The sequence below is a fragment of the Acanthopagrus latus genome, chromosome 5 (genome assembly GCF_904848185.1).
Source record: "Acanthopagrus latus isolate v.2019 chromosome 5, fAcaLat1.1, whole genome shotgun sequence".
In the NCBI taxonomy this organism is placed as follows: Eukaryota; Metazoa; Chordata; class Actinopteri; order Spariformes; family Sparidae; genus Acanthopagrus; species Acanthopagrus latus.
In genome coordinates, this window is record NC_051043.1 from 19,140,063 (window position 1) to 19,166,512 (window position 26,450).

Here is a 26,450-nt window from a genome sequence, read left to right on the forward strand (position 1 = left end):
TTAACTCTCTTAAAAAATGACACCGAGTCAAAAATAAGCCAAAACCCCAAGTTCAATAGTACCACTTTGGTTTTGGTAATAATAATTGTACATTTACACCATATAAGTGTAATATCAACTGTGCATCATTACTTGCATGGTTACTTCATGTGTTGGGCCCGTCTTGTAGACTGGTTGTAACTCTCTTAGCCTTGTATTTACGTTTATTTTGTGCTCCCTTGGTGGATATTTAAAAAAAACATTTTCAGGTTTAAAGGGTTTTCCCAAAGGAAAAGTAATCCTACACCATTTTAGAGTAGTTGCGTTACATTATTCACGCATTTTGCAAGCAGTATCTTAATGTTAATCTTAATGTGGCTCAAGTTTTACTCATCTGTATATATTAATTCATAAAAATGCACCTTATTTTATGGTTGTATCATATATTAATCATATAGTTTTATTGGACATCTTAATCTGCATAAACATTTGTAGCAGTCATATACTAGTTGTGGAGTACAATGTATGTATGTAGCAGCATAAAATGGGAAAAGCGCCTCAAAATTTAACTTAAAGGCACAGGTACCATCAACCACTGAAATGGTTCATTTAAAACCGTTTCGTAAAATGTTCAATAAAAGGAATTACTTTCCATAGACAGATGTTGACTTTCTCGTTTATTCTTTGTACAAGAAAATAGAATATCCACATTTTTATAGACAACTAAAATAAAATGCTCCTTTTGTAAAATACAAAATCTGAGTGATTCATAAAATATAGCAGTATAAAATGATATCCATGTTTCACAAGAACAAATGTTATTTGTAGCCCAGCCAATAACGTCCCTCTGTTGTGGCAGGTGCATCATTATCTTGTGATATGTATTGCTTCATGAGACGGTCCTTGGCATCTTTTTATTATTATTATTATTATTTTTTTGTTCATGTCGACGTATTAAGTAGTGCTTGTTCTCCAGGCAGATGTAAATATATAAAACATTCATTAAATCTACCGAACATCCAAAAGTCTTTGCGTGTCTCACTCCTCTTTTAGCCTCCCAGCTATTCTCAGGAGAGCCAGGGGGATAATGAAAGAGGCTGATGTGAGGAGAAAACAGGTCTGAGCTCCAGCTATCCAGTAAACTGCGAAAGAAAACACAGTGGTTTTGAGTACACAAGCAAAGCAAACAGCAATTTTTACCAAGCAGGATTATATATAGTGGCTTTCGTGTTCTGACTAACGCTTCATAAACTGCCGAGAAATTTCAGGTGCATTTGGCGCCTTTACTGTGGTCTTTCTTTCTTACCGGAGGACGACACCACTGGTCCCAGTGCTCTGGCCAGAGCGCCCAAACTACGCAGAATCCCCATCACTGTGCCCTTCTGACTGGCCGAGCCTGGAGAAAATATCCACAGTAGATAATAAGCAACAGTGTGCTCAGTACACCATAAAATCCAAACGGTCTGTGAGTCATCATAAATAAGAATGAATAAGAGGTTTTACCGTGGTCAGAAACGAGCGTAGACAAGCATGGGACTACTATTGCAGCCGCTGTAACAAAGGGAATGGCATAACACGTGAGATTAAGAAAACCTTTTTCAAAACGCATAAATAGATCCTCAAGATGTAGATATGTTTCATGTTTTAGCACATGTTCATACCATGCGTTGCCTGTGGTTGTTATCCTGCTGCATACAAACTGTAATTCATGTGTGTGATAGGTGGTGTGTTTCTATATAACCAGGAAGTCTCCTGACAAAATGGCTGTAGGGTGGTTCACATGTAGTCATGTGTCATATAATGACATTATGGAAGAGGGATCACTCTGCTGTTGCTCTGCCCGAGGGTTCTTTCCATTTACAACCAATTAAAAGGGTTGTTTTTAGAGGGCCTGGGGGTAGACTGTGTTGTGTCGTGTACAGATTGTAATAGAAGTAATATTAGGTTAGGGTTACTTGACTTATAGCACAATGATGTTGAGGCATAGAGGAGATAAGTCCGTTATGTGTTGGTTTTCAGCTTGTTTTAATTTACTCTAAATGATTTTTAAACTATTTCGGGGGGATTTTCAGCTCCAATCAATCATTTTTCATTAATTTACCAAATCACTTTACTCAGGGCTTATAAGTATTGTTGAGACTCTACTTGTATGCGTCATGCTCCTCTCAATCCATCATGTATTAGGCACATTTCTGGTTAACATAAAAGGGTTAAATTTGTCTTAAAATGACACACAGAACAAACTGGACTCACCGAATGAGTATAACGCCAGCCCGACATAAAGCATTGTTATATTCCATGACAGCCCGATGAGAACAAACGCCGGGATTAATGCTATGATCGCCTGAAATCGAGAGACATGGTTCATTAAAGAAGACGAGTTCTCTGTGATCCATCAGCATCATTAACTGTTGTAAGGAGAAGGTGTTCCTACCGTACGAACAGCCTTGATATGGTGCCCGGGCTTTATTCTGCGGGCATATCCACCCTGGATCAAAGCCATGATGACACCAATGAAGAAGAACATCTTTCCTTGCTGCATACTAATGACAGAAAAAAATGCTTGTAAAAAAAACACAAGGTTGGTGTTCAGACATGCTTACTGTAACTGACAGTATACACAGTTTTATCTCTGAGGTCACACCTTGTAAACTGGAAGCGTTGGTGAGTCAGAAAACTGAGCGTAAACTCGAGACCGGAGAACAGGAAGAGGTAGCAGAAATAAACCAGGCCCAACACTTGAAGCTTCAGCATTCCTGTAAAGACATTCATTACTTTTTTATCAGCATGCCAGAGTTCACTCATGCCTTGCACATGGGTTGAATGGGTGTCAGCTTCTGCCTTCACAGAGGAATCCTGTGCGAGCAGTACTCACTTTTTGTTGCAGGTGGATCTTTCACCCGGGTAACAGCTGAAAAATGGAATAAGGACAGTGGGTGCAGAAGGTCCCTGGAGTCCCCGAAGCCTGAAGATGACGCCTGGGATGCATCAGGAAACAAATTAGAAAGGTATTCAGATAAAGCAGATGTATTAGGATGTATATTAAATGTTTAGAGTTATGCATTCAAGACCCATTTTCATGGCTTTGAGAACTGTGCATGCGGCATTTGAGTCGTTAGACAATGAAATGTCAGGTGTGCAGGATTTACTAGCATCTGGCGGTGAGTCTGCAGTTTGTAAATATTCTACTTTCTACTTAGCTTTATGTGTATTTCTCTGATTCCTATTCCTGTACTTGTTGTATCTCGAGCTGTTATAACAAGTGAATTTCCGTGCTGTGGGATCAATAAAACCTACCTAATCTAATCTAATCTAATCTAATCTAGAATATCTCACATTTCAACATCTGGTTTAAATTGCAAAAGCATCGGCTCTGCTGGAGCCCAGTCATTGGAATCAGGTGTGCTGGGGCAGAGAAACATTTAAAACATGCAGGACAGAGGGCTCGGAGGACCAGGATTGAAGAACACGAAATATAACGTAATATAGTGTAATATTAGTAATGAATTGAACGAATGATTGACTGGTAGACCCCCCCACCTCAACCTGCCCCCCCATTTATTGTATGTTTTAAAGCCCCTGCACACCCATTGTTTCCCCTCACAGGTGTGTCCATGCCTGATCGGACTTGTTCTGTGTGGGCGTGTACGGACTGTGGTGGAAATTTCTGCCAATAAAAGAGTAAAGTCAGATCTGTCTTTTCGGTAAGTTTAATCCAACCATCTGCAGATGGACTCACCACACAGTCAAATTCATGAGCTGAGTGAATGAGCCCAGAGTAAAGGAGTGTTCACAATTTATACACAGATGTCAACAAGGTCAGGGGAAGAGACAAGCACTCTCGGCGCCAGCAGTGATTAAGCTACACACATACGTACATACGACTATCCCAATCAGACAGGCTTCTCATCCACACAAGACATAAAGTTAAAACTTAATGACGCATGACCTGGGACTCTGTGCGAAGCATAAAATTATCAGACATAAAACATGAGACAAGAAGGCGACTTTCTATCTGAGTTTTGGCTGGTTCGTGACTCTATTACAATCATATATGGCAGAGGTTAGGTGTTCATACGTTTGCATAAGAAATCATATTCAACAAAATAGTTCAAAATTCATCAACCCATAATGAAAAGGAATTTTTCCATCACAGGACCATTTTAGATTGACAGCTCCAACATTCATAGCTTATTAGTACCTGTGCAGGTCAATTTACAACATTATCATTATCAGCTCAGAGAGTCTGGTGACGTACCCAGCGTGAATCCACCCACCTTCAGCCCGACAAAGGGTCTAATTTAACACGTCATTAAAACCACCTGTGGACCCCTGCAAGCGTGGAAAAAAAACAAAGCAGCTTCAGTTTGTCAGCTGGCAGTGTGAATGTTTCCATAGCTAACCTTGACGTCCTTTGTGAGCGTCTCTGGCAGCATGAGCCAAATGAAGAGCAGATCAGCAGCACTAAAGGCCAGAGCGAGCAGAGCTGGAGTCTGGAAGAAGACATTTCCTGTTGCTCTGGAGCTGACAGCAAAGTAGGCGCCCATCAGAGGTCCCACAGTGAAGCCCACAGAGAAGGCGATGCCGATCATGGCCTGCAGATGATGAAAAATGCACATTTAAGTGCGACATAAACAGAAAACATCCATTCACATCCTCAAGTTTTTTTTTTTTCCATTAAGGCCAAAGAAAACTTTTGCCTACCATCCCTCGGTTCCGTGCTTTTGGGCAAGGCAGGTCGGCAACGATGGCAGTGCAGAGGCTGACGTTGCCCTTACAAACGCCCCCAATTACTCGAAACAAAAGGAACATGCTGAAGCTCCGGGAAATGGCCCAGACCGCGTAGGAGGACATCAGCCCCAACTGGACAAATCAGACCCGAAGGAATCAACACTGAGCGCAAGGCTGCACGTTTTCTTACACAAGTGGAGAACAAACTGAGCCAAGTGGATGACTTTTATAAGCACTGATGATATTGTCCCACTGTTGCTCTTTCCTCCAATGGCATGGATGTGTGCAGAATAGTGAGGTTTATTTCGTAAAGTCATGAAAAAGTGGCAATATGGGATGCTACCCACTGTAGTGAGAAGGAGCATGGGTCGTCTGCCATGTCGGTCTGAGAGAGCGCCGGTTAAAGGTGACATCAGGAACTGCAGCAGAGAGAACAGCGACCCGATCAGACCTGAAAATGGAGGAGCTTGTAAATGAACGGGTCTCAGCTGCATTGTTAGAATTCTTCTTTTAAATGATTACAGTATGACGAAATGATGAGCTCCAAATGACCTACGTCGGAGGTGAAATCAATTAAACGTACCTCCAAACAGGACAGTGTTGTATTTCTTCTCCAGGGGAATCCCCACGGCCTCCCTGAACCAATCCACAACACTCTGCAGAGACTGATACACGGCATCCTGCAAAAGGGATGAAACACAGGGAAAATACAACATCACACGGGGGAGAATCTAAAAGACACGAGCAAGGAGGTCAGTTCAGCATGAGTCAGCACAAAGACACGGCCTAAGAATGCTAATCTAATTATCATGAGTCACTTGTTTTTTTTATTAAACAGATTCTTTCACACAAAGCTCCCCCTTTGTTCTACACATGCGACGGACAGTGTTTATCAAATTCTGCACATTGTTTGATACGTCCTGTCCCATTTCTCTTCACTGCTGTAGGAGCAGCTGGAGAACATAAATGCAGGTGAAACTGATGTATAACTGTCTTGCCAAGAAAATGTCTGAAAAAATAGCCACAAGTGATATTAATTTCCCCGATTCAGAGGTCAAAAGAGGAAGTGCTCCTGGATGAAGAAATGTCATCTTTAAACAAGCTTCATCACAGTGAATCCTGGTTGTTTTAAACTTGATTTTACCAGATCTGTACTGCCCATTCTTTTTAATGTCCAATTAACACTTGAAAGTGAAAAGGTGTTAATTTTCTGGAAGAGCAAAACTAAACAAAACCAACCCCTGTTTGTGCGTAGTGGTCCAGAATGGAAGGCAGCAGAGGTAGAATCAGTGTAAATCCCAGCAGGTCCAGCAGCAGGATGATAAACACGATGTTGATGACCTTTGAGGAGAAGGAGCCGCCATCCTCTGCCGCTTTGTTTACGGTCGACATTCCTGCGATGGACTCTTGTGTCGCTTGTGTTCCTGTTTGTGGATAGAAAACACACGGCGTACGTACGTTAGCACTGAACAGATACTAGCGCGCTACATTTACAGTCTCGACTGGCATGACTTCTAATCTCAAAGAACAAGTTAGTTAACCATTGAGGAAGTGCCACAGTTGCAACAAACAGCTTCATTTTACAAGTGTGCAACTTCCTTGAAGGTGTTCCTGGAAAGAAATGACGTGTCTTGGACCTAAATATAAGGCATTCAAGGACAAAATTCAGACAGATAGTCTGAGTTTAACTAGCATTAATACATTTCCTCAAATTCCTCCTGCTCTGTTCAAAGTTGAGCAAATGTTCCATTCTTTTTTGGAAACGTTATTCTTTGCGTATGTTGAGTTGTATGGGCAACTGTAGACACTTGTTTGGCAAGACACACCTCTAATAAATTGGATTTGACAGGAAGTGTGTCAACTTAATGGTCTCCTCCATTTGATCTTTAATTTAAACCACAGATGCTTCAAGGAAACACAACTACATTATAACCTGGGACCCGTACAGACAAACATTAATACAAATATTATGTTAGTAATCTGCAGATGAATTGGGCAGACTTTACAAGACTTTAATAGGATTAGAAAATCAATCCCTTGAGTGTGTTTACCTCCAAATATTGAATTTATTAGCACAGCAGCATGGCTCTTGGATGAAAGCATCCACCACATGCCTCAATAAATATGCCAACATGTTTACAAAGTGCATGTGTGCCAATACAGGTGTAACCCAACCCACGTAATACTTTTTATCACAGCAGGTCAACCAGTAGAGATGATGGATACAGGAATGAGGAAACAGCTGCACATGCTCCGACCAGAGCTGAACTCCTTAGTAAATGTACTGACATGTTCTCACTGGAATTAGTTTTAAAACTGTTGCCGTTGCTCTCATAAACAAACAAATAAATAAATAATAAAAAACACATTTTCCCCAAGTTGTTCCTCCCACAGTGCGGTATCAAACCCACAGACTGACCAGCGTTCATAAGCGTCACCTCTCCTCGACCTCCCTACTGTGTTAACCAAGAGAAAAACAAACCTTCTACCAGCGTCTGTACTCACCGTTTCTCCCGCAGACTCGTAAAATCACAGCAGATCACACCGACTCGGGCAGCACTACCTTCTCTCTCTCTCCGTCTCATCAGTCCATTTCTATTAGTCCGCACCAGGAAGCGGTGTCCTCTTACATTTGGATGACAAGAACGCGTCGCAACCAACGCAACACAGACGAGAATGCTGCCTTCAGGGCAGACTCGTATTTTCGCCTTCCGCAGTCTCTCAGGGACTTGTCGAGCCCGTTACGACAGCAGCTCAGCCTGTTGCGTTCTTGGTTTCGTCACGAGGAACTACCCACCCAAACATTGCATTAAAAAAAATCTCTCTTGTTTTTTTTGTTTTTTTTTTTCTTTTAAAATCTTTAACTCTATGTCTTTAAAGGTGCATGTGTAAGAATTGTACTTCAAATCGTTTCAAAACGAGTTAACAGTTTGGACGTTTTAAGTTAAGTTAGAATGCTAGCCTCTACCCACTTTGTACCTGAGGAGGTGATAGCGATTAATATGACTCGGCTAATACGACTGCTAGCTGCCAAGCTAACCAGCTAATATGGTGCAATCCATTGAACGCCACTGAAACAAAACATCCAGGTTGGGATTTCTAAACTGGAAACTCGGACAAGATCTGCTAAGCCTGAGTCTGCCGACATAAACTCATATATGACTTCACAACAGTATGGTGGTGCTCATAGTGAGCAATGACTTTTTACCTCTTCAGCAATGTTTGCATTGTAGTGTAGTGTAGTGTTTGTGAAAGGTGCAGTTAATAATTTGCCATTGTCATTTTCACTATCATTTGGTTGATCTGTGCTCAGTAAGTCTTTGATAGTATGCGTTTGGAAACAACTCCTGTCTTTTTAAAGTGCTTAACTTGTTTAATCGGCTGCTGTAGTTGGTTGTGAAGATGCACACTTGCCATTCATACACCCTTTTGCAGCGAGCTTCCATTTTTCCAAGCAATTGCACTGGAAAGCTTTAAGGTTGGAAGTCAGGAATAGTGACTCGGAAATTCCGACTTGCAATGAATCGCACCAGAACAGGAGCAACAGTTACAAAATGTGAACTGAACAGGTGGCCATTTTTACATACTGCACCTTTAAACATATTTTTTGTGCTCCAGCACACGTCTGTAAGGTTTATGAAAATCCATTTCCTTACACTCCGTGTGCTGTAAAATTGGTAGATTTGAATGCTGGTTTTGCCTCAGCCAATAGTTATAATGTAATCATAGTGATAACCTGATTATTTAAAAAATACGAATAATATACGGAATAATATACTTTCAACAGCAGAATGACACAGGGAAATGTGTATCAGGTATGTAAATCAGACTTTAAGTTTATTTACAAAAACAACTGTACCATACGACAAAAACGTTACAAAGTAAACATACATTTATTATTAATACAGCACATCAAATGTAATACAGCTTGTATTGTACTTGGAAGCATTTACTTCCCTGGAAAGCTATACAACAACTTGTATTCAAATACCCAACGGCACTTGAAGGCAGCACAAGCATTTCCACATCTGTGGAGCTGAGGTTGGTCCAGGTCATGATATTGAACAAGGAGGTTCAATGCCAGTTTATATGCAACAGTAGTTCACAGTGTAGAGATTTGTGGATGTTTTACAGTAATAATCTCTGATTAATATTTCCATTATCATAAAGAATAATAATATTTTTCATAAAAGAAAAAGATCTTCACATGAGTTATTCATGCATATCTGTTAGTGTCTTTAAACGAAACAAATGTAAAACAACTTCTTAATGACAACATGCCGCACTCCATACATTCACCACACTGGTTCTGAAGCTTGAATTTATTGACTCACAAAATTAAATTCTATCCAAATCTTTACCATAAAAACATTTAATTAGAAAAAGTTTAAAATCTTCAAAACATGAAAAACCAGGTTGTTCAGAAACACAAATTGCTGTGAGAGTGTAGAGGACAGTCCATGAAGATAAAATCTAGCTTCCAACACAAAAATCACCATGCGAAACTCCAACTGCCATCCTCAACACAAAGACAAACATTATATCCTATGTCGCACAATGTGCTGCTTCAGTTCAGAGCTGGTGGTGAGGTTTCGTCCACAGAGGTCACATGTAAACAGTTTCTCCTCTGTAGATGCTCCATCTCTGACAGTGAGCGCACCTGAAGAAAAAGAGAAATTAACTTAGACTGGTGTGTGTAATTTCCAAAACCAAACTAGCTGCGACCCATAATTACCTCAATGAAATGATAATCATTAAGTCAAAACAATGTCTGAAAATGGAGGGAAATGTCCAGCACAACTTCTGCAGAGCCCAAGATGACATCTTCAAGCTTTTTATACATACCAGTAATGATATCATAGACATGATGGCTAATGAAAGAGAGTAAATGTGATGAAATTGCTTTTCTGAGAAGTTAGTTCTTGTTGAAAGAAGGTGAAATGATTTGTTGAATGAAAGAAAATCAATCTGCAAATAGTAATATAAATGGCTTTGGTCTTTTTACAAACACAAATGCAAAATATGAACTAGTTCCCCCTCTTTTACTGTGATAGTTGAAGCTTTTCATTTAGGCGCACCTTATAACATTTTGATTTGATGTATATTATTTAAAGTATTGTAAACAGAAATAAAAGGTGCATTTTTCATCATTCGAATCACAGGAAGAATATTTACTTGCACCTTTTATTGCAAAAACAAAAAACATTCTTTTACACTTTTTTAACTGACCAGCTGAATAACACACTGATGCAACCAATGAAAATGACAAGTATCTTCAGATTTAGACTGTTGGTCAGACAAAAACAAGCAATCTGAAGGCCTCATCTTTGGCACTCATCTAACCTCATCTAACCCTAACCGCTTTTAGTTGGAGCCTATTCATTCATTCATTCATTCATTCATTCATTGAATCCAGACCAATGTGCGTCAGGAAACTCGCAGGCTTACACAGAAAATGTTGACATTAGACATGTTGTCCATCACCGTGCATCATATCTGTTCTTCTGTCAAACACGTTCATTCACTGTGATCGATTTACTTTCTTACCTTTGGGCACAGGTGGATTCTCAGCTTCCTGTGTCCCGTCACTCCCCTGGTGTCCCCGATTTGTGCACTTGTTTCCGTCGTCTTCGGTGATCATCTCATCCTCCTCGTCCTGCTTCAGCTCATGCTCATCAGTCTCATCTTGCTCCTTGCAACTACCCAGTGGGCCCTTTTCTTCTTCTAGATATTCATCCTCAAGTTCTGGCATTTCCTCATCATTGTCTCTTAGCTCCTCGTAGTTTTTCTTATTTTCCACTTGTGTCTCTTTGCAGTTTGTAAACAAGACACCTAAGCTTCGCTTTTGGCTCATTTTAATGAGCCCACAGTTGGGACCAAGAGTAAGCGCGTTCCTTTGATTTGTCTTTGCAGAAGCTGAAGCTGAAGCTGACTCTGTATTAACATGATTTTTTCGGTTGTGGCCCAAAGTGATGCTGCCCTCTCCATCCAGCATCTGGATCTCATTTAGAATATTATTTACAACCTCTTGCTCGATCTCCTTCTCTGTCTTAACTGTTTTGTCCAGATCTGCCTTCTTGTGTATTGTGCGGATGCTGCCATCCTCATCTAGCAGGAAGATTTGACGTAGTACGTCATCTTCAACCCTAGCCTCGATGTTTAACGTTCTGTGATTTAGCGCCTTTACACATGGCTTCTGGGCCTGTGCTTTTTCAGCTATTTTCTCATATGTTGTTGAGCTACCCTCTGCTGCTTCCTCTTTTTGTTGCGTGATCGTTACCGCGCTGTCTTCACCATCTCTGACTTTGGTTTGGGCTTGATTCTCTTTTGTCTGCCTCTCTTCATGATTCCCATACTGGATATCCACACTGATCCCTTCACAAACTTTCAGTCCTGCTATACTTTCGATCTCCTGTCCTTTTGCATTGTTTGGCAAGAACACAGTTTTTGCTTGTTCTTGTGGCTCCTGCTCATTATTCTCTTTAATAGTGGGGTTTAGTTTTGTATTCTCATACTGAGATTCCAAAACAGAGGTCTTAACAGGAATTTCTTTATGTCCATTCTTGCCATCCTGCCATTGCTTCTGACCTGCTTTGTTTAACTCTAGTGTAACATTCTCTCTGTGGTTATCTTCCACAGAGTTCTCAGCTTGAACTTCACTGAAGTCTGTAACAAAACTCTCTGTTTTTACATCCTCACTGTCGTTGTTGAGGCACTCCAAGTCAGACAGACGCTCCTCTTCCTCCTCTGGCATCCTGCCAACCCTTGCCTCTAGCTGATCAAGGCTCATCTGACCAACAAGCTCGTGATTCCTCAAAACCTGCGTGAAAGAAAACAAAAAAGTCAAATGACACATTTGCAAGAACCCATTATCGTCCATTTCCACTGCAGGAGCCTGTGAGAAGAGGAACCGATTTTAGTTTTTCTAGTCACTGCAGCCACAATGTGCTAATGATCGGTGGGCACAAGTGTGTGAAAAATTGTATCCCAAGTGCTACCATCCTGTCTGAATTGGTCATTGATCTAACTTTCCTCACCTTTGCACTTGGAATGTACAGAACTTTCAGTGACTTTCAGATGCTAATTTACGTTCTGTGGCATCGTTGTTCCTGGAACTCTGTCCTCGAAAACAAGACCACTGTGTCATACCTGCAATATTCTCTGCTCGCATAAGTGTTCAGCGAATAATTCATTTTATGGGATTCATTTCTGCGGTACAGTCTCATCGGTTACTGAAAATGTGAAACCGATGACGTCCATGGTTTCCTTTCCTTTTTTAACTCCAGCTCCAGCACATTCAAAGAAGACACTTCATTATCAATTCAGGCACAAAGGAATTCCAGTGATGCAGAGAGCAGTTTGGCTACACATCCTCACCTGATGCTTATCACTCAGGTGTGCCTCCAAGTCGCCCAGCTGAGTGCAGTCAAAGTAGCACAGCCGACACTTGTAGGGTTTGATGTCATCGTGCCTCGTCATGTGCAGACGCAGGTTTTCAGGACTGCCACTTGTGAAAGTGCATTTGTGACAACGGAAGACAATGCCTTGAAGGTAACGCGACAGCTTTGGCCGACGCACCTCTATTGGCACAACGCGTTCCTCTGAAAACAAAAGAAACAAAAGACCTTAAAAAAAAAAGAACAGATCAGCGCATTAGTCGACGGAACGCTGAATCCTGTCTAGCACCTAACCCACCACGATGTAAGACGATGTGATCAATCATGTTGTTCTTGTTCTTGGTCTGGTAGAGGCAGAAAGGGCAGCGGAGGTCTCTCTGATGGGTAGGTTTTGACTGGCATGTAGAGTGACCCGTCTCCACATGCATCTCCAGGGTTTTCCTAATAATGGCAGAAATACAAAATGTGATGAATGCCTGGGGGTGACTTTTACTGTCAGAATATGGAAATGAAATGACAGATCACACACATGTCCAAATACATGGCTAATTAGCTATGTGACTGCAATGGTCATATATCAGCTATAACTGCACCCGGTTCTCCCATGCGATGAGCGCTCTGTAACGACAGCTTTCCATATGAAGTTCAAGAATTATGTGTACACGTGTCGACTACCACCGAAGATTAGTCATACCCCAGAATATGGATTTTGATACTGAGTCAGCATACTTCAACAACTTAGTGGCTTTTGTCACTATTTTACTAACTTTACTGCCATCTATAGGATTTAAATATGTAGTGTGTGTATTCAATCAAGGCCAAATGCCCCCTAAATCTCTCAATGTTACCTGGAGTGTGTACATAGGAGTTTTGATCCTTTCTAAAAGTGAAAGTTTTTTTCTTGGGACACCTATTGTATTGTTTTCTTTAGATGCAAACAGGTAGAATACCAGAGGCATATATATTATTTAAATTATAATAAATAATAATAAATGTCTTTGCTACAAACAGGCCAAAAGGACAGTATTAACAGCACATATCTATGTTGTAAATGTTATGGACTGTACATTATGTAAAAGTGATTGACTTTAACTACAAATCAACCTAGTTTTTGGAAACATGCTATATGAATTGTATTCCTTCATTAAAGAAAAGTACACGTTGGAAGATACTTACCTTGAACCAGTGAAATAGTCACAGTCCTTGCACCTGAAGATCTTCTTTCCATGGCGATTTAGGTAGTGCCGTCGCATACTAGACAGGTATTCGGTGTTGAAATTGCAGACTTCACAGTAAAGCAGCCTGTTATCCAACGGTGTTTCCTGCATGTTCGCTTCTGATGCAGCACCTGCCTTCGCCATCAAGCTATAGTGGTTCAACTGCCGCTGCACATCTGGGGGCTCCAAGTACAGCGATCCTGTTGAAAGAACAAATAAATCACAGTCTCTGGATAGCTACTAATGCAAAAGGTATTCATAAGCTATTCATAAACATTCTGACAATTATAAGCACTAATTTTTAGAAAACATAATACGGATGACTTGCTTTCAGTAATTTCAGGTTCTTCCTCAGGTTCAGAAAAATTGTTCATTCCCTCTGATGAATTAGGGGGCTCCTTGTCGGGCGTCTGACGGCTCTCCTCATCTTGGTTGTCAGTCTCAGTAAAACCCATAACGACATCTGGGCATTAAGCAGCAGTACATGCGTGGAATTAGAGACATAAATTGCATTATCACAATACAAGTGCTGTGTAATTTGGGTTCTAATATGAAAAACACATTGCAGCATATTGCAATACAACAGCAGTGGAATATACACTAATATAGTATATACTAGTAACCAATACTGGTAACAATTTATTTCAAAAACCTGTAAAAACATGTATGTGTGCCTATCTGTCTTTGAATATGCCACAAATTGATCAAGAAAACCTACAAAGTGTGAACTCACAACTAAAATATTCTTTGTGATCAAACATGATCACAGGTTAATGAGATGATATTTGATGCATTTAAGTGACATGATACCATTTAAATGTTGGGGAATGTTTGGCTATTTACAGGTTACTGACCTAGATGTTTTTTCATAAAATGACTCCTCCAAAGGTCCATGACGGTTGTCCGAAAGGTACAGAAGCTACATAGGAAAGGCCTCATTGTCCCAGTTTTGTAGACGACGTATTTGTTAATACTGTTGAGATAATGGAGAAAGAAATATTAGAATCAGTATGACATAACCACAGTTCTGGATATAGAGAACATCAAATTTGTGTATTGCATTTTTGATTTAGTACATTAACACTGTAATAACAATGCAGAATTATCAATAATGTGATCAGAATTGTAAAGCTATCTGAATGTGTGTAATGGAGGCCAACTGGAGGTCTCATGTCAGTTTAAACCCAAATGTAGCAATAAAAAACAATGCTTTTTTTGTACATGAAGCAATGTTTGCCTTTTGTTTTGATTAGCTTGAACTGTGCAGGACAGTATTTGGACAACGATCGACCTAACTTTTTTTATCATTGCTGACTGACAGGAGTTTTCTCTTACTTTTGCTTTAATGCTGAGGTAGACAGGTTGTTCTGTTTTTTAATGGCCGCCACGGCAGCATGGCTGCGCTCGTGCAGGTGCAAACCTCTCATCGACATAAATGTTCGTCCACATTGTTTGCAAGTGAGCTCATCCTCTCTCGAGTCCTGGCACGGTTGCTCTTGGTCAGCAAGTTTCATCGGTGACGACGGAGGACTTTGTGGTGCAGTGAATGTCTCCACGGGTGTCACATTCCACTGAGCCAGGTCCTCCACAGTTTCTAGCAAGGGCAGTTCATCCTCTCTGCTGGGCTGAAAATTAAACACAATCAACACATTTTAAATGAAATGAAGTGTGCGCAAATGTCATCAACAGCGTTAATAACCATATTGCCAGTCAACTTACTTCAATGGTTTTGTCTTCTGGTGTAATCTTAAAGACAAATGACGCCTTGGTCACTGCAGCATTTGCCATCTCTTTCGCCGTCTCTCTGTGATGATCCAGATGAAGACTCAGCTTTCTGATGCCGTTCATTTGTTTGTTGCAGAGGGCACATTTGTAAAGCCCTGTGGTCTTCTTTGATGCTTGTGATAACACAATGAAGTCCAATATGCGATCTGAGTTATGAGATGTACTATAGTGGTCAATAAGCAGCTGAGATGAGTCAAACGTCAAGTCTGGACACATCTTACATTTGACCTGTGTACTCTCCACCAGTTTAGGTTTGGGCAGTTTCCTGGCCTTGCGTTTGTTGTACCTCTCGAGCAGCTTGCATGTGTTAAATGAATCCAATTTGTGAGTGTTCTTGTAGTGACAATACAGGTATTTCCGGACCGATCCCATATAGGGACAAATGCGGCATTTGTACAGTGGTTTCTTGTCCTGTACCAACGCCGGGTTTGACTGACATGTCTCTGGAGTGCCCAACTCTTGACTGGTGTCAAGTTCTGTGGTGCTCACTTCGGGTGTTCCGCTTTTTAGAGAGATAGCCTCTAAAACTGTGCCCACAGAACTGTCATCGGGTTGTTCTTCAGCTTCAACTTCAACTGAATGTTCAGGAGCTGCTGCCTCAAATGGACTGTGGTCCCTCTCATGGTGGAGTTTCAGTTTCTTCAGCGATATGTGAATTTGCGGACATGTTTTACACATGTACCCTCTTTCATTAAAACCTTTTCCCTTTTTACACTCGACCAGGTCGGTTACGAGTATCTCACAGGTTTGAAGTTCGTCTGCCCTGGCTAAGACGTCTGGATGCTTCATTTGGCAGTGAGTGAGCGTGCCATGGTAGCTAGCATTCACATAGGGACAACTTGGACACTTGTAAACCATTTTTTTGCTTTCACCTTCTGTCATCGTGCTGGATTTAGATGCCTCAGAAGTGTCTTCTGGTTGCTGAGGAACAGGGCAGTCAGGAGCTGTTGGCGTTGACTTCTCAAGGACCTGCTTGTATACTGGTGCATAGTATTTTAAGAAGGCTTCCTTTCCATGTTTCTTAGCATAATGGCTTGCCAGTCGCTTTTTCTTGAAATAGAAATTGGAACACAAGGCGCACTTGTAAAGACCATCCAAAACCTTTGAGAGAGGCGCGTTCTTGTGGCGAATCTGCAAGTGTCGAGCAAGCCCGAGTTTCGTGGTGCATTGATAAGGGCAGGACTGGCATCTGAGCACTGCATATGTTTTCTTATTCAAAAAGGAAGCTTTGGATACTGAACCCTGATTGCTGTGGCTCATATGTTTTTTCTTTTTACCCACAGTGGATGGTTGGGGAGCCGATTGGGGCTCGTCTGGCACTGTGTCTCCCTCAGTCTCATTGTGGCCCTCTTCACAGTGCTTGTTCAGCTTCTCCAGCGTTGCACAGATTTGTGGGCAGGTTTCGCACATGTACCCACAAAGTTTGAAACCAGGACCGTTACTTTTCACGCAGTCCTCCCAGTTGTGTAAATGTGCTTCATCCACGTAAAGACTGTCTGCCCTGGACACGAGGGCAGGATGCCTCATTTGGCAGTGAGTGAGAACGCCTTGGTAATTGGTATTTACATAGGTACAATGTGGACACTTAAAGACATGCACACGGTTTTGGATTTGCCCTTGCTCTTGTTGATGTTCATCTACATTTTCAGATACAACTTCATGGTGTTTCATTCCACAGTGAACACTGAGGCCATGCTGGGTAGGGAAACTTGCAGGGCAGTAAGGGCACTTGATCTTTTGAGCTTTTTTGTGCGAAACGGCTTTGTGAGATGAACCAGGTGAGTTTTCAAAGTCAAGAGGTGCTTGGTAGGTGTCAAAAGAAACAGGCTGCTCGCTGTGATCTTCCACTTGCTGGTTTGCACTCTGCCTCTTACTGTCAGTGACATCCAGGACTGAGCCATCTTCTTTCACAGACCAAGGGTGAACAGCACGGTAGTGGCTAGTGATACCTGACATGGAGCTACTTTTAAATGAACATGCCTTGCAAGAGTACATCTTGGTTTCATTTTGTCCAGATCTTTGAGATAGAGAGCTTCCATCAGCGCCATTACCTTCACTAATACCATCAAACTGCTTTGTTTGAGGTTTCTTCCTTTTAGGGTAGCATGTTTCGGGGCTGACATACAACCGAGTTTTTACGTACTCAAGGCTTACTTTACGCACTGGGTGTTGTTCCTGGTAGTGTTTATAGATGGCCAATGCTTCTTCATGAGAGAAAACACACAGGTCGCAGTGGTACCCTGTCTGTACATCTCCTTGTCTATAACACACTCTTAACATTTCCATGACTGAGCGATTTGCCTTGTGGGCTTTCCACATGTGCCTCCTCAAAACACTCACAGTTTGAGTGGTGTATGTACATCTATGGCACTGAAGGCTCCTTTGTGTTTGATCTGTGGCTCCTATTAAAGGTGATGCTAAATCTTTGCTAAGCTTGATTTTTTTTTTCTTTTTAATTTGTTTTTTCTCACGGGATGCATGATTGACTTCTTGGCTCACAGCTGTTTTAAGGTGTGATTTCTGTGTCTGTGCGTAAACCATAGAAGTATACTGACTGACTTGTGCGCTCTGAGCACCAAATCCTCGATGCTGTTTCATGAAATGCACCATTACATAGGGGAGATTACTATGTCTGTAGTTGCAAAAGTGGCAGAAAAACATATTTTCATCGCCCTCGTTCACAAGAGGAAGAGGTAGATAGCCAGAAAATGATAAATTCTTGGCTTGATGTTTTGACTTTTCAATTTCAGCGCGAATCAAAGCTGTATATTCAATAACTTGTTCCATGTTGCCTTTTATGTTTTGGTGACCTTTGGCTTGATGGTTCAATACTCCCTGTGGAGTCGGATTTCCATAGTTGCACTTTTGGCAGTAAAACAAGTTTTCTGCACATGCATAGGCATTATCTGCTGGCTTATCCTCTTCATGCCGATGTTCTCGTTCACTACACACCTCAACTTGTTTACTAGATTTAGACTTAGAGGTCTTAGCACGGGCTGATAACTTAGCCTTAGCCTCAAGTTTCTTTTTCCTCATCTCAGCACTGTACCATAAGATCTCGTCATAATATGTTGGATATGCAGAATGTTTTGCGTTATGATGACCAGCAACACTTTTAATGTTGGTGCTTGAATAAGTGCAAAACTGGCAGTACAACAATTCACTTGTTTCACTGCTGTTAAGACTGTTTATCCCAGGAGATGTTTCCTCACTCTGTTCAGTCGGTGACTTCTTTTCTTCACTCGCAGATTCCATTGTCTCAGTGTTGTCAGACTCTGGAGGAGTCTCAGAAGCTTCTGTTGTTTGCTTAGGATTTATCGTAGACAGCGAAGAGTTTGTTTGCTGTAAAAGCTCAGCTTTGTTTCTTTTTGTCTTTGAACGATCCAGGATCTTCTTTTGAGGTGGAGATTTTTCTATTATTGTCACTGACTTGGGACAGTTATCAGGCATGAGCTGCGAAGATGTATGTAACACATTTTGACCTGACTGTTTGATTTTGTCTATCGTGACTGCTTCATCAGGGTGGCTTTTTTGGTAATGGACATGCATAACGACAACTGACTTATGACTAAACTTGCATTTGTTGCAATGATACATTGCCACATCCGCTGATGTGGAGGTGGGATTGACTTCCTTACATGGTGTATGAGCACTCCCGTGAGAAATCTCTGGTGGCTTTTCTGGACTGCCAGCTTTTTCACATGTATACGACTCAGATTGTTCCTCTTGGCATCTAGTTGTGGAAAATCTGCAGTACATCAATGAATTATCCACACTATGTATCGGGTGCTCTTCCTTGTAGTGTTCTTTCAAGGCTTTCAGAGCATTTGTGGTAAATGGACACACAAAACATTTGAAAAGCAAACATAGTTCACTTGGTTGCATTGTGAATACATTGGGGGCCTCTGGATGATTTTCCGTGTAGTGTCTCTTCAGGTCAGCTCCACGAGAAAACTCAACTGGACACTCCAGACAACGAAAGGTAGCACTCTGATCACCAGGATCCTGGATGTAAACGGTGGTATACCTAACGTATGGGTGGTCATTCTGATAATGGGTAGACACACTTCTAATGCTCACGTCACTGAAGTCACAGTGCTTACAAAAATAAACTTCTGCGCTTCCCATGTCTCCATTAACAAGATTAACCTTCTTTTCTTCTTCATCTTCACTAAACTCTAATGCAAGCTCTGTGCTGCTTGTAGATTGCTGCTTACTGGCATTCGTGTCCTGTTGGAGTTCTGCCTGGTCTTTGTCTGACTTTGCTTTTTTAGCAGGGGGGTGGTTTGAGCTTGTGTTACTAGACCTCTTGCCAATGTTGTCAGGTGCTGTTTCTGTTAAATGTTGCTTAGGCTTTGGTGCTCTCAGATCAGTAATTTGAAGTTGGTCATCTAACAAAAAGCAGTAATTAGCCCTTCCGGTTATATCAATCGTGGGCTTTGCAGTGACTTTAAACACACCACTACTGTTTGGACTGGAGTCTGAGGGAGATTCTTGCAAGAGCAGGGTTTCTTTGGAGCCGTCAGCTAACTTCGCTGGGGGACTCCTGTTTGATCCAGATGCCTTAAAGAACTTGGTGATGGTCTGCAGTGGCCTCTTGTATGTTTTCACGTCCTTTGATGAGTTAAGCATGGATTTAGTTTTTGAGGTAGGCTTAACTGAGGAAGCAGAGGAAATCGCTTTTGCTCCTACGGCATCCCTGTGCTCATTTTTCAATGTAGTTTTGGTCTCCTGGTTCTCGGAAATGACTGGATTCCCAATCATGTTCCGATCCTCTGATTTTTTCTGACAGCGCTTCTCATGTTCATTCAAAACATCCTGACTACCACTTTTAAAATCACACTGCTGGCATTCAAAGTTGTTTCCCAAACTGCTGTCGTCAGTGCTGGCTTTGGTAGTCCCAGGGTTTTTTAAACCAGCATCTCTGAGAGCAGCATCTACATCAAAGCCATGCTCCTTGTTGAGGTGTTCAAAAAGGTAGATCTTGGATTTGAGGCTGAGTGGACAGTGACTACACTGGTAAGTGTTTTTCGGGGATTCTTGAGCTCGATTGTTTTCAGAGGAAGAGATGTGCATTGATTCTGAGGGAGGTAAACAACAGATAATAATGAATGCTCAGTACAATGCGTAACACTAAAACAACACATTGCCAGAAAAGTGACTTTAATGAATACCTTCTTGCATCTTGCATTCCTCTCTAAACCCACAGCCTTAACTAAAGACACAGCTGTGACATACCTAGAGGATTAAAAGCATAATTTATTGAACTGTTCAAGGTGCAAAACAAGCGCCATGCATCTGTTGGTTACTACTTTATTACCACCGTTAGAATCGACTACACCACTGAGGGTTTTCTACAGATATTTAAAACGTGAAGCGCTGACAACAACATATATGATGCTATTTATAGGTAAGTCGATTGGCAAGCAGTCAGTCAAAGGCAGTAACTTCAAAAAACAACTTCGGACCTCGATGTTTAGTTAGTTATCAGTCAGGTACAATCAACAGGAAGGAGACGAAAAACGAGCTCAGGCCCTTTACTGACCAAACAAGTCTCTCAACAACACGTTCAAAAGAGAATGCGGACAAAGACATGTCGCGAAAAATGCTAGGTGAAAGTGTGTACTCACGCATTGGATGAGGCTTAGGAGGCAATGTTTTGAATCGCTGGTGTTGATAACGTGATAAGAGCACACATTTCCGCCATTTTTCCCGCGAGTACAACTATTCTGGCTCATGCTTCCGCTCCAACAGCAAGACCACTTCACTTCCGTCAACTGTCACCCAACCTTCAAAATAATGACGACTAGCGGCGCGAGAGAACGCTCTCTAACTATGAAACACACAATTATTTCAATTCAAGCCAGTCACAGAAATACTCTGAGTAAAAAAAATGTATTTAAAAAAGAAATTAATTTTAAAAAATAACATCCTATTCATTTTGTATTATTAAAGTTTAAAACACAAGACCTTTTATTTTGAAACCAACAGCAAATTTGACCGGAGGTTCTTCGCTTCCGTTTTGTTTTTTTGCAAAAAAGAAAAAAAAAAGAAAAGAAAAAGAAAATCTAAGCTATATACTTCAGTGGCATGTGAAGGAATGTTACCTATTCTTCAAGGTTAAACACTATCTAGTAACATGTCAGAGCTATTAAGTAACGCATCCCTTAATGAAATATTAGCAACACTAATAGAAGCGCAGATAAACTTCCAAGAAATCTCTAGAGAAAACTTCACATTGTATTCTACCATCGTTGTAGCCTCTCGCCCCAGGTCATCTTTTTAGGGCAGTTCGAAGATTGCTCTCTGTTAAAATGATTTTTTTAAAACGGTGAAAGGCCTTGAAAATCGCACCTGAAACAGATATCAGCATGAGCTAACACAACAGGGCCACAATAATATATAAGTGTAGATAGTAATTTAAATTATTCTACCAGAAAGACTTCAAAATGTGATAATAATTTGAATGTAACTTTAAGTCCTTTAGCGTTATTGCATTTTTTAGTTTTAAGATAATACAAACACCAGTGTTTTTTAGTTGTTGCAGTTGTTTTTTCCTTTGGGCTTCTTTTGCCCAAGGCACAGTTACCGATATTATGTTGCACCATTTGTACAGGATTAGCACTAGTTATTTGTCTAAATGGATTGTGTTGTCAGCATATTGATTTTATACAGCCCCTCGGATTATCGGCTCAGAGGACCGTCCCGGATGTCGACCATTCCCTCCCACGGCTGTCATTGGTTCCGAGTACTGACATGATTTCCTCCGGAACGATATACCAGACGTACCAAAACAGGAAATCACAGCAGCAGTGACAGCCAGTGTCCTTTCGAAATGTATTTTTTCTCTACCAACAGTGTAAGTATTACCATTTACTGGATTATGTTTAAGACAAGTTAACGCTGATATTAATCCTGTAAACTAGAATTCGCAGAGTGTGTCTGTGGTTGACATTCATTATACCTTCTGTCCTAAGTGGATGACAGTATTATCATTGTATGCGGATGAATGAATTAGTATTAGCGTGTGCTCTTTTTGACCATGACTACGTACAAGCTAACTTACGTTTATTAGCCAACACACGCAGGTACACTGTTATGATACTTGATACTGCAGCTACACGCACACAAACAGCTGACACGTGAACATCTCAGTCTTTGTATACCTGATTCATGCTGGGACAAAGAAATGCCTGTTGCTGCAGAAAAGTACTCCTTTGTGAGAAAGAGCATTGACCAAAAAAAAACAACAAAAAAACATTGTGTGTGTTCTTATTTGTATTCAGGGTTTCTGAGGGGAGAAAAAATAAAGATAATGTCAGTCTGACCTCAGAGGAGCAGCATGCTTCCAGCCAAGCTGACCAGCGGGCTCCCTCTTAATGCCCTGAGGAGGATTCACGATGGGACCATTTACCACTGTGTTTACTCCCTGTCAAACTGCCTCCTTAAAACGGAAGGAGGAAGGACAAGAGATGGTCTCCACTCAGATTCCAGTGTGTTGAGGAGAGTGTTTTGCAGCCAGAGTGCAATCCGCCCATTGCTCAAACTACATGACACACAGCACTATGGGAGAAGATCATTCAGTTTGTCAGCTGCTACAATTGTGAATTCAGCACCAGCACCTGTCCAGCCATACCTCCGGCTGATGAGGCTGGACAAGCCTATTGGTTTGTACATTCAAATGAAAGATTAAGGCTTTCAAACCTTTATAATCTTGTGAATCAGTGTGATGTTCTAACCATAACTGTGGCAATTAAATTAGCTAGATTTAACATTGGACCTACCCCACTTGTTCTGCATCCTGGTGTTAAACCAAAAGGTCCAGGCAAGCTTGAATATATACAAACATAAATGGCCATCCCAAGATCTATTGGGGTAGAGTCACACTCCTACTATGATTGTAATTAAAAGCTTGAACACAAGAGTGTACTACATAGTGGTAAGTGATTCTGCAGAAAGGCGGGGGAGCTCTCATCCTCTTTTCAGAATGTGATTTATATTACATGCTCACAGCTGGACACGTTGACTAACACTGTCTGTCGTAGTTGTTTGATTTATAACATATCCAGTCAGACTTTTCCATGTCCACAATGGTATCCTCTAATGTCTTGTTTTTGTATTCAACACAGTAATATTAAGATACATTAAGTGTCCCAGATGAGTAAAGGAACCAGAAAAGATTCACATTTAAGAAGAAGAAGAAGAAGAATTTTACCTTATTTTTCTTTTAAAAGTGACTCACCGTCTCTTTCTGCCTGGCCTTCAAGTCGCAGTCGTTTTATTTGGATGTTAATCTCCTCTTGAGTTCACTGAAGTTACAGGGGGTTTGTGTTTATTGTAGGGACGTGGTTGCTGTACCTCCCGTGTACATGGAGCATTGCTCTTGCTTCCGATCCTGGATGCCTCCCACATTTGGGTATGCTCACCCTGTTTGGTACAGGGGCTCTGCTAATGAGAGGAGCGGGCTGCACCATCAACGACATGTGGGATAAAGATTTTGACAAAAAGGTATATGAAACCTTTTGTCATGCATATAGTTTGGCTGGTCTTACTATGATAACTCCTGAAAAGCTCAGCTATGCTTTGTGCTGTCAACTCTTTTTAAAAAAAAAATCTTTTAGGTGTTTCCTTAGCAAGTATTTCTTTATGAAGAAATCTATTGTGATCATACATATTAAAACTATCATAACAGTGTCCATAATACTCAATAAGATGCTGTTTCTGGTTTATAGCTGTGCCTTCTGCTGACCTGTGTCATCATTATTACTACTCCATTCCTCATATGTTTTCATGCAGGTGGCCAGAACAGCCACTCGACCCATCGCATCGGGAGAGATTTCTCGGATGCAGGCACTGGTCTTCCTGGGAGGACAGCTTTCCCTGGCACTTGGGGTTCTTTTGTGTCTCAACTATTACAGGTAACCAGTGGTCTTGGGCAGTACTTCCATCAAATTGTTTAGTCTCACCACACATTTCGTGTGTATTCTTGCAAATTCACATATCAAAATAAAGCCAGAAAAAGAGGGGAAAAACATTGATGAGTCATCACATTGGCCTAAGATTAATCTATACATTTGTCATGTAATATAGAATGCAGACAATAAAACAGTTCAGAGTTATTTATGTATTAAACTGCTCGCCGCTGTTCAACTAACAGCTTTCATAATGCTCTTCACAGCATAGCTTTGGGTGCTGCTTCATTATCTCTTGTCGTCACCTACCCGCTGATGAAGAGGATCACCTACTGGCCGCAGTTAATGCTGGGTATGTGCTGCACTCGATGACTCTGGGGTGTTCTGCATCTAAAGGTTGTATTTATATCCATCAGCAAAGCTAAAGTTGGTCTCATGTTCCTCGCATTGCTTCTGTTTAGGCCTCACTTTCAACTGGGGGGCACTGCTCGGCTGGTCCGCTGTCCAGGGCTCCTGTGATTGGTCCGTGTGCCTCCCGCTGTATTTCTCAGGAGTGATGTGGACGCTGATATATGACACGATATATGCACATCAGGTGAATTAGGGGGCTCCACATTCCCCATTGCTCCTATTTATGTTTCTATTGAAGCACGCATTTAACATGTTCAGGACATTTTCACTCATATAGTAGCTCATCAAATTCAAAACCATATGTTTACGTTTTGCTTTTTAAATTATTGATTCTGCTTGATTTATCTAGCATTTTAGTCAGTATTTAGTATCAAACTGAGGTCTTTCACCAAGTTATCCAGTCATCCATATTTTTTGTCATTCTCAATATGCTGCCCCAGCATTCAGTCTTTAGTTTGTGGCAATAAGGAGTAGTAATTAATTAATTAAATTAAATAATTTAAATACTTTACAGTCAGTTTTATTATAATAATGAGATATCCCTCCCGAAATTCAGTTATGCATCAAATTTAGAGTGAATTTACAGTGAGTGGCTGAATTTTAACGATTCAATGAGGCAGTGCAACACTTATGGATATTCTTTGTTTAATTTGGAAAGAGTAAGATTACATATTGAGTCAATTGTGATAATAAAAAAATGACAATATATTGTATTTGTTTTCAAATCCCAGCATATCCCAGGTGGAAAGTAAAAATAATTTAAGAAGTAATTGCTCATCAGTGATCCAAGTGCACATAAAGGGTTTAGCCCATCAGACAAAATTTAAAAAAAACAACAACTTAGGACTGGGTTGTCTCTCCCAAATTATATGCACGAACCAAATTTGAGCCAGTAGTTAAATCAAATTGATTATTATCCTCTGATACTGCAAAACACTTCTTTATGTTGGAACTAAATGTTTTTGTCTTTTTTCGCAAACTCTCCAGCCACCTAAACAGTTCTCCTGGAGTTTGGTCCAAAAATGTTTCATATCATGTACATTAGACTGGAAATGAAAAACTATGTATTACCTGCCTGTATCGCACAACATTACTATAGCATCATGTTAGCTGTGGATAAATTGTGCAGCCTGCAGGTGGAACACTAGAGCTAGACCTATTAAGAAAAGGAACACAACAGTGAAGCTGAAACATGCGTCGTATTAAGAGGTTTACTGAATTAGGTATATTATTCAAAATGCAAACTATTCCTTTAACTCATATGATTCTAATATTGGGCTCATATATTACGGTCACAAAGTAAAACCGACTGAGACCTCTGTTCTTTGTGTGATCACCAGGACAAGGAAGACGATGTCAAGGTAGGAGTCAAATCTACTGCTCTGAGGTTCCAGGAGCAAACCAAACCCTGGCTGAGCGGCTTCTCGGTGGCCATGATGTCAGGACTGGTTGCAGCTGGGGTCAACGCTGAACAGACTCTGCCTTACTTTGCTGTACTGTCCACAGTGGCCATTCACCTCACACATCAGGTGAGGAACATAGTGTTCTATTGTGCCAACAAATACTCGTGCCAAAGGGTTGGTTATTACACAGTAAAGAGTTAGATATTCACGCTAAATTGGCTACATTAGTAACAGGTCCTCTTACTGTAGGTGTAGGTTTTCCATTAACTTGTGACATTTGCTTTCTTTCAGATATACACACTGGACATTAACAAACCAGAGGACTGCTGGAAGAAATTCATCTCAAACAGAAACCTCGGGCTGTTGTTGTTCTTAGGAATTGTTGCAGGAAATTTGTGGAAAGAAAGAAGAGAGACTTTGCTGCAAAATGAGGGAGCAGTCAGATAAGTGTGATAATCAGTACAAATACTATTTAATTACATTTACAGCAAATCACATACTACAATGTTGTACAGTTCCTTGTGAGATTCTCCTTTGAAACAAAGCGACAAAAGATGTAGTTTGATTTTTATCCCACACAATAAATTTATCGCGTAATTGCAGGAATTCAACTGT

The 26,450-nt window shown here is 40.9% G+C and overlaps 3 protein-coding genes across 4 annotated transcripts; 1 reads left to right on the forward strand and 2 right to left on the reverse strand.

Moving 5' to 3' along the window:
- Positions 1 to 635: 635 nt before the first annotated feature.
- Positions 636 to 7,470, reverse strand: mfsd10 (major facilitator superfamily domain containing 10). The gene is made up of 13 exons (XM_037099030.1): positions 7,216 to 7,470; positions 5,950 to 6,134; positions 5,294 to 5,390; positions 5,058 to 5,161; positions 4,684 to 4,842; positions 4,383 to 4,574; positions 2,855 to 2,957; positions 2,624 to 2,735; positions 2,414 to 2,522; positions 2,233 to 2,323; positions 1,483 to 1,530; positions 1,286 to 1,375; positions 636 to 1,121 (listed from the first exon to the last, which is right to left on the reverse strand). The coding sequence occupies exons 2-13, from the start codon at positions 6,100 to 6,102 to the stop codon at positions 1,018 to 1,020; spliced, it is 1,362 nt and encodes a 453-aa protein (XP_036954925.1). The 5' UTR covers positions 6,103 to 6,134; positions 7,216 to 7,470; the 3' UTR covers positions 636 to 1,017.
- Positions 7,471 to 8,521: 1,051 nt separating this feature from the next.
- Positions 8,522 to 20,994, reverse strand: LOC119019997 (zinc finger protein 462-like). 2 transcript variants are annotated; one of them, XM_037099027.1, is made up of 11 exons: positions 20,740 to 20,994; positions 20,284 to 20,347; positions 15,044 to 20,190; positions 14,660 to 14,949; positions 14,179 to 14,297; positions 13,653 to 13,787; positions 13,284 to 13,524; positions 12,406 to 12,548; positions 12,088 to 12,311; positions 10,258 to 11,530; positions 8,522 to 9,370 (listed from the first exon to the last, which is right to left on the reverse strand). In XM_037099027.1, the coding sequence occupies exons 2-11, from the start codon at positions 20,291 to 20,293 to the stop codon at positions 9,249 to 9,251; spliced, it is 7,704 nt and encodes a 2,567-aa protein (XP_036954922.1). In that variant the 5' UTR covers positions 20,294 to 20,347; positions 20,740 to 20,994; the 3' UTR covers positions 8,522 to 9,248. The 2 variants fall into 2 exon arrangements, with proteins under 2 accessions (XP_036954922.1, XP_036954923.1); XM_037099028.1 differs by lacking the exon at positions 20,284 to 20,347.
- Positions 20,995 to 21,787: 793 nt separating this feature from the next.
- coq2 (coenzyme Q2 4-hydroxybenzoate polyprenyltransferase) lies at positions 21,788 to 26,446 on the forward strand. The gene is made up of 8 exons (XM_037099033.1): positions 21,788 to 21,968; positions 22,396 to 22,776; positions 23,451 to 23,617; positions 23,906 to 24,027; positions 24,288 to 24,373; positions 24,483 to 24,616; positions 25,773 to 25,961; positions 26,127 to 26,446. Exons 2-8 carry the CDS (start codon positions 22,452 to 22,454, stop codon positions 26,280 to 26,282), a joined length of 1,179 nt encoding a protein of 392 aa, XP_036954928.1. The 5' UTR covers positions 21,788 to 21,968; positions 22,396 to 22,451; the 3' UTR covers positions 26,283 to 26,446.
- The last annotated feature ends 4 nt before the right edge of the window (positions 26,447 to 26,450 follow it).

What these genes read in the sequence shown, in the direction of transcription:
- LOC119019997 (XM_037099027.1), bottom strand. An exon ending in CAGAAGACAAAACCATTGAA is followed by an intron (nt 14,950 to 15,043) that starts GTAAGTTGACTG and finishes TTTAATTTTCAG; the next exon opens with CCCAGCAGAGAGGATGAACT. An exon ending in ACCTGAGTGATAAGCATCAG is followed by an intron (nt 11,531 to 12,087) that starts GTGAGGATGTGT and finishes TCTTTCACGCAG; the next exon opens with GTTTTGAGGAATCACGAGCT.
- coq2 (XM_037099033.1), top strand. Translation starts at nt 22,452, where the DNA reads ATGCTTCCAGCCAAGCTGACCAGCGGGCTCCCTCTTAATGCCCTGAGG. An exon ending in CTGGCCGCAGTTAATGCTGG is followed by an intron (nt 24,374 to 24,482) that starts GTATGTGCTGCA and finishes GCTTCTGTTTAG; the next exon opens with GCCTCACTTTCAACTGGGGG. An exon ending in ACACGATATATGCACATCAG is followed by an intron (nt 24,617 to 25,772) that starts GTGAATTAGGGG and finishes TGTGATCACCAG; the next exon opens with GACAAGGAAGACGATGTCAA.
- mfsd10 (XM_037099030.1), bottom strand. Translation starts at nt 6,102, where the DNA reads ATGTCGACCGTAAACAAAGCGGCAGAGGATGGCGGCTCCTTCTCCTCA. An exon ending in CCATGCTCCTTCTCACTACA is followed by an intron (nt 4,843 to 5,057) that starts GTGGGTAGCATC and finishes TGATTTGTCCAG; the next exon opens with TTGGGGCTGATGTCCTCCTA. An exon ending in ATATCAAGGCTGTTCGTACG is followed by an intron (nt 2,324 to 2,413) that starts GTAGGAACACCT and finishes TCTCGATTTCAG; the next exon opens with GCGATCATAGCATTAATCCC.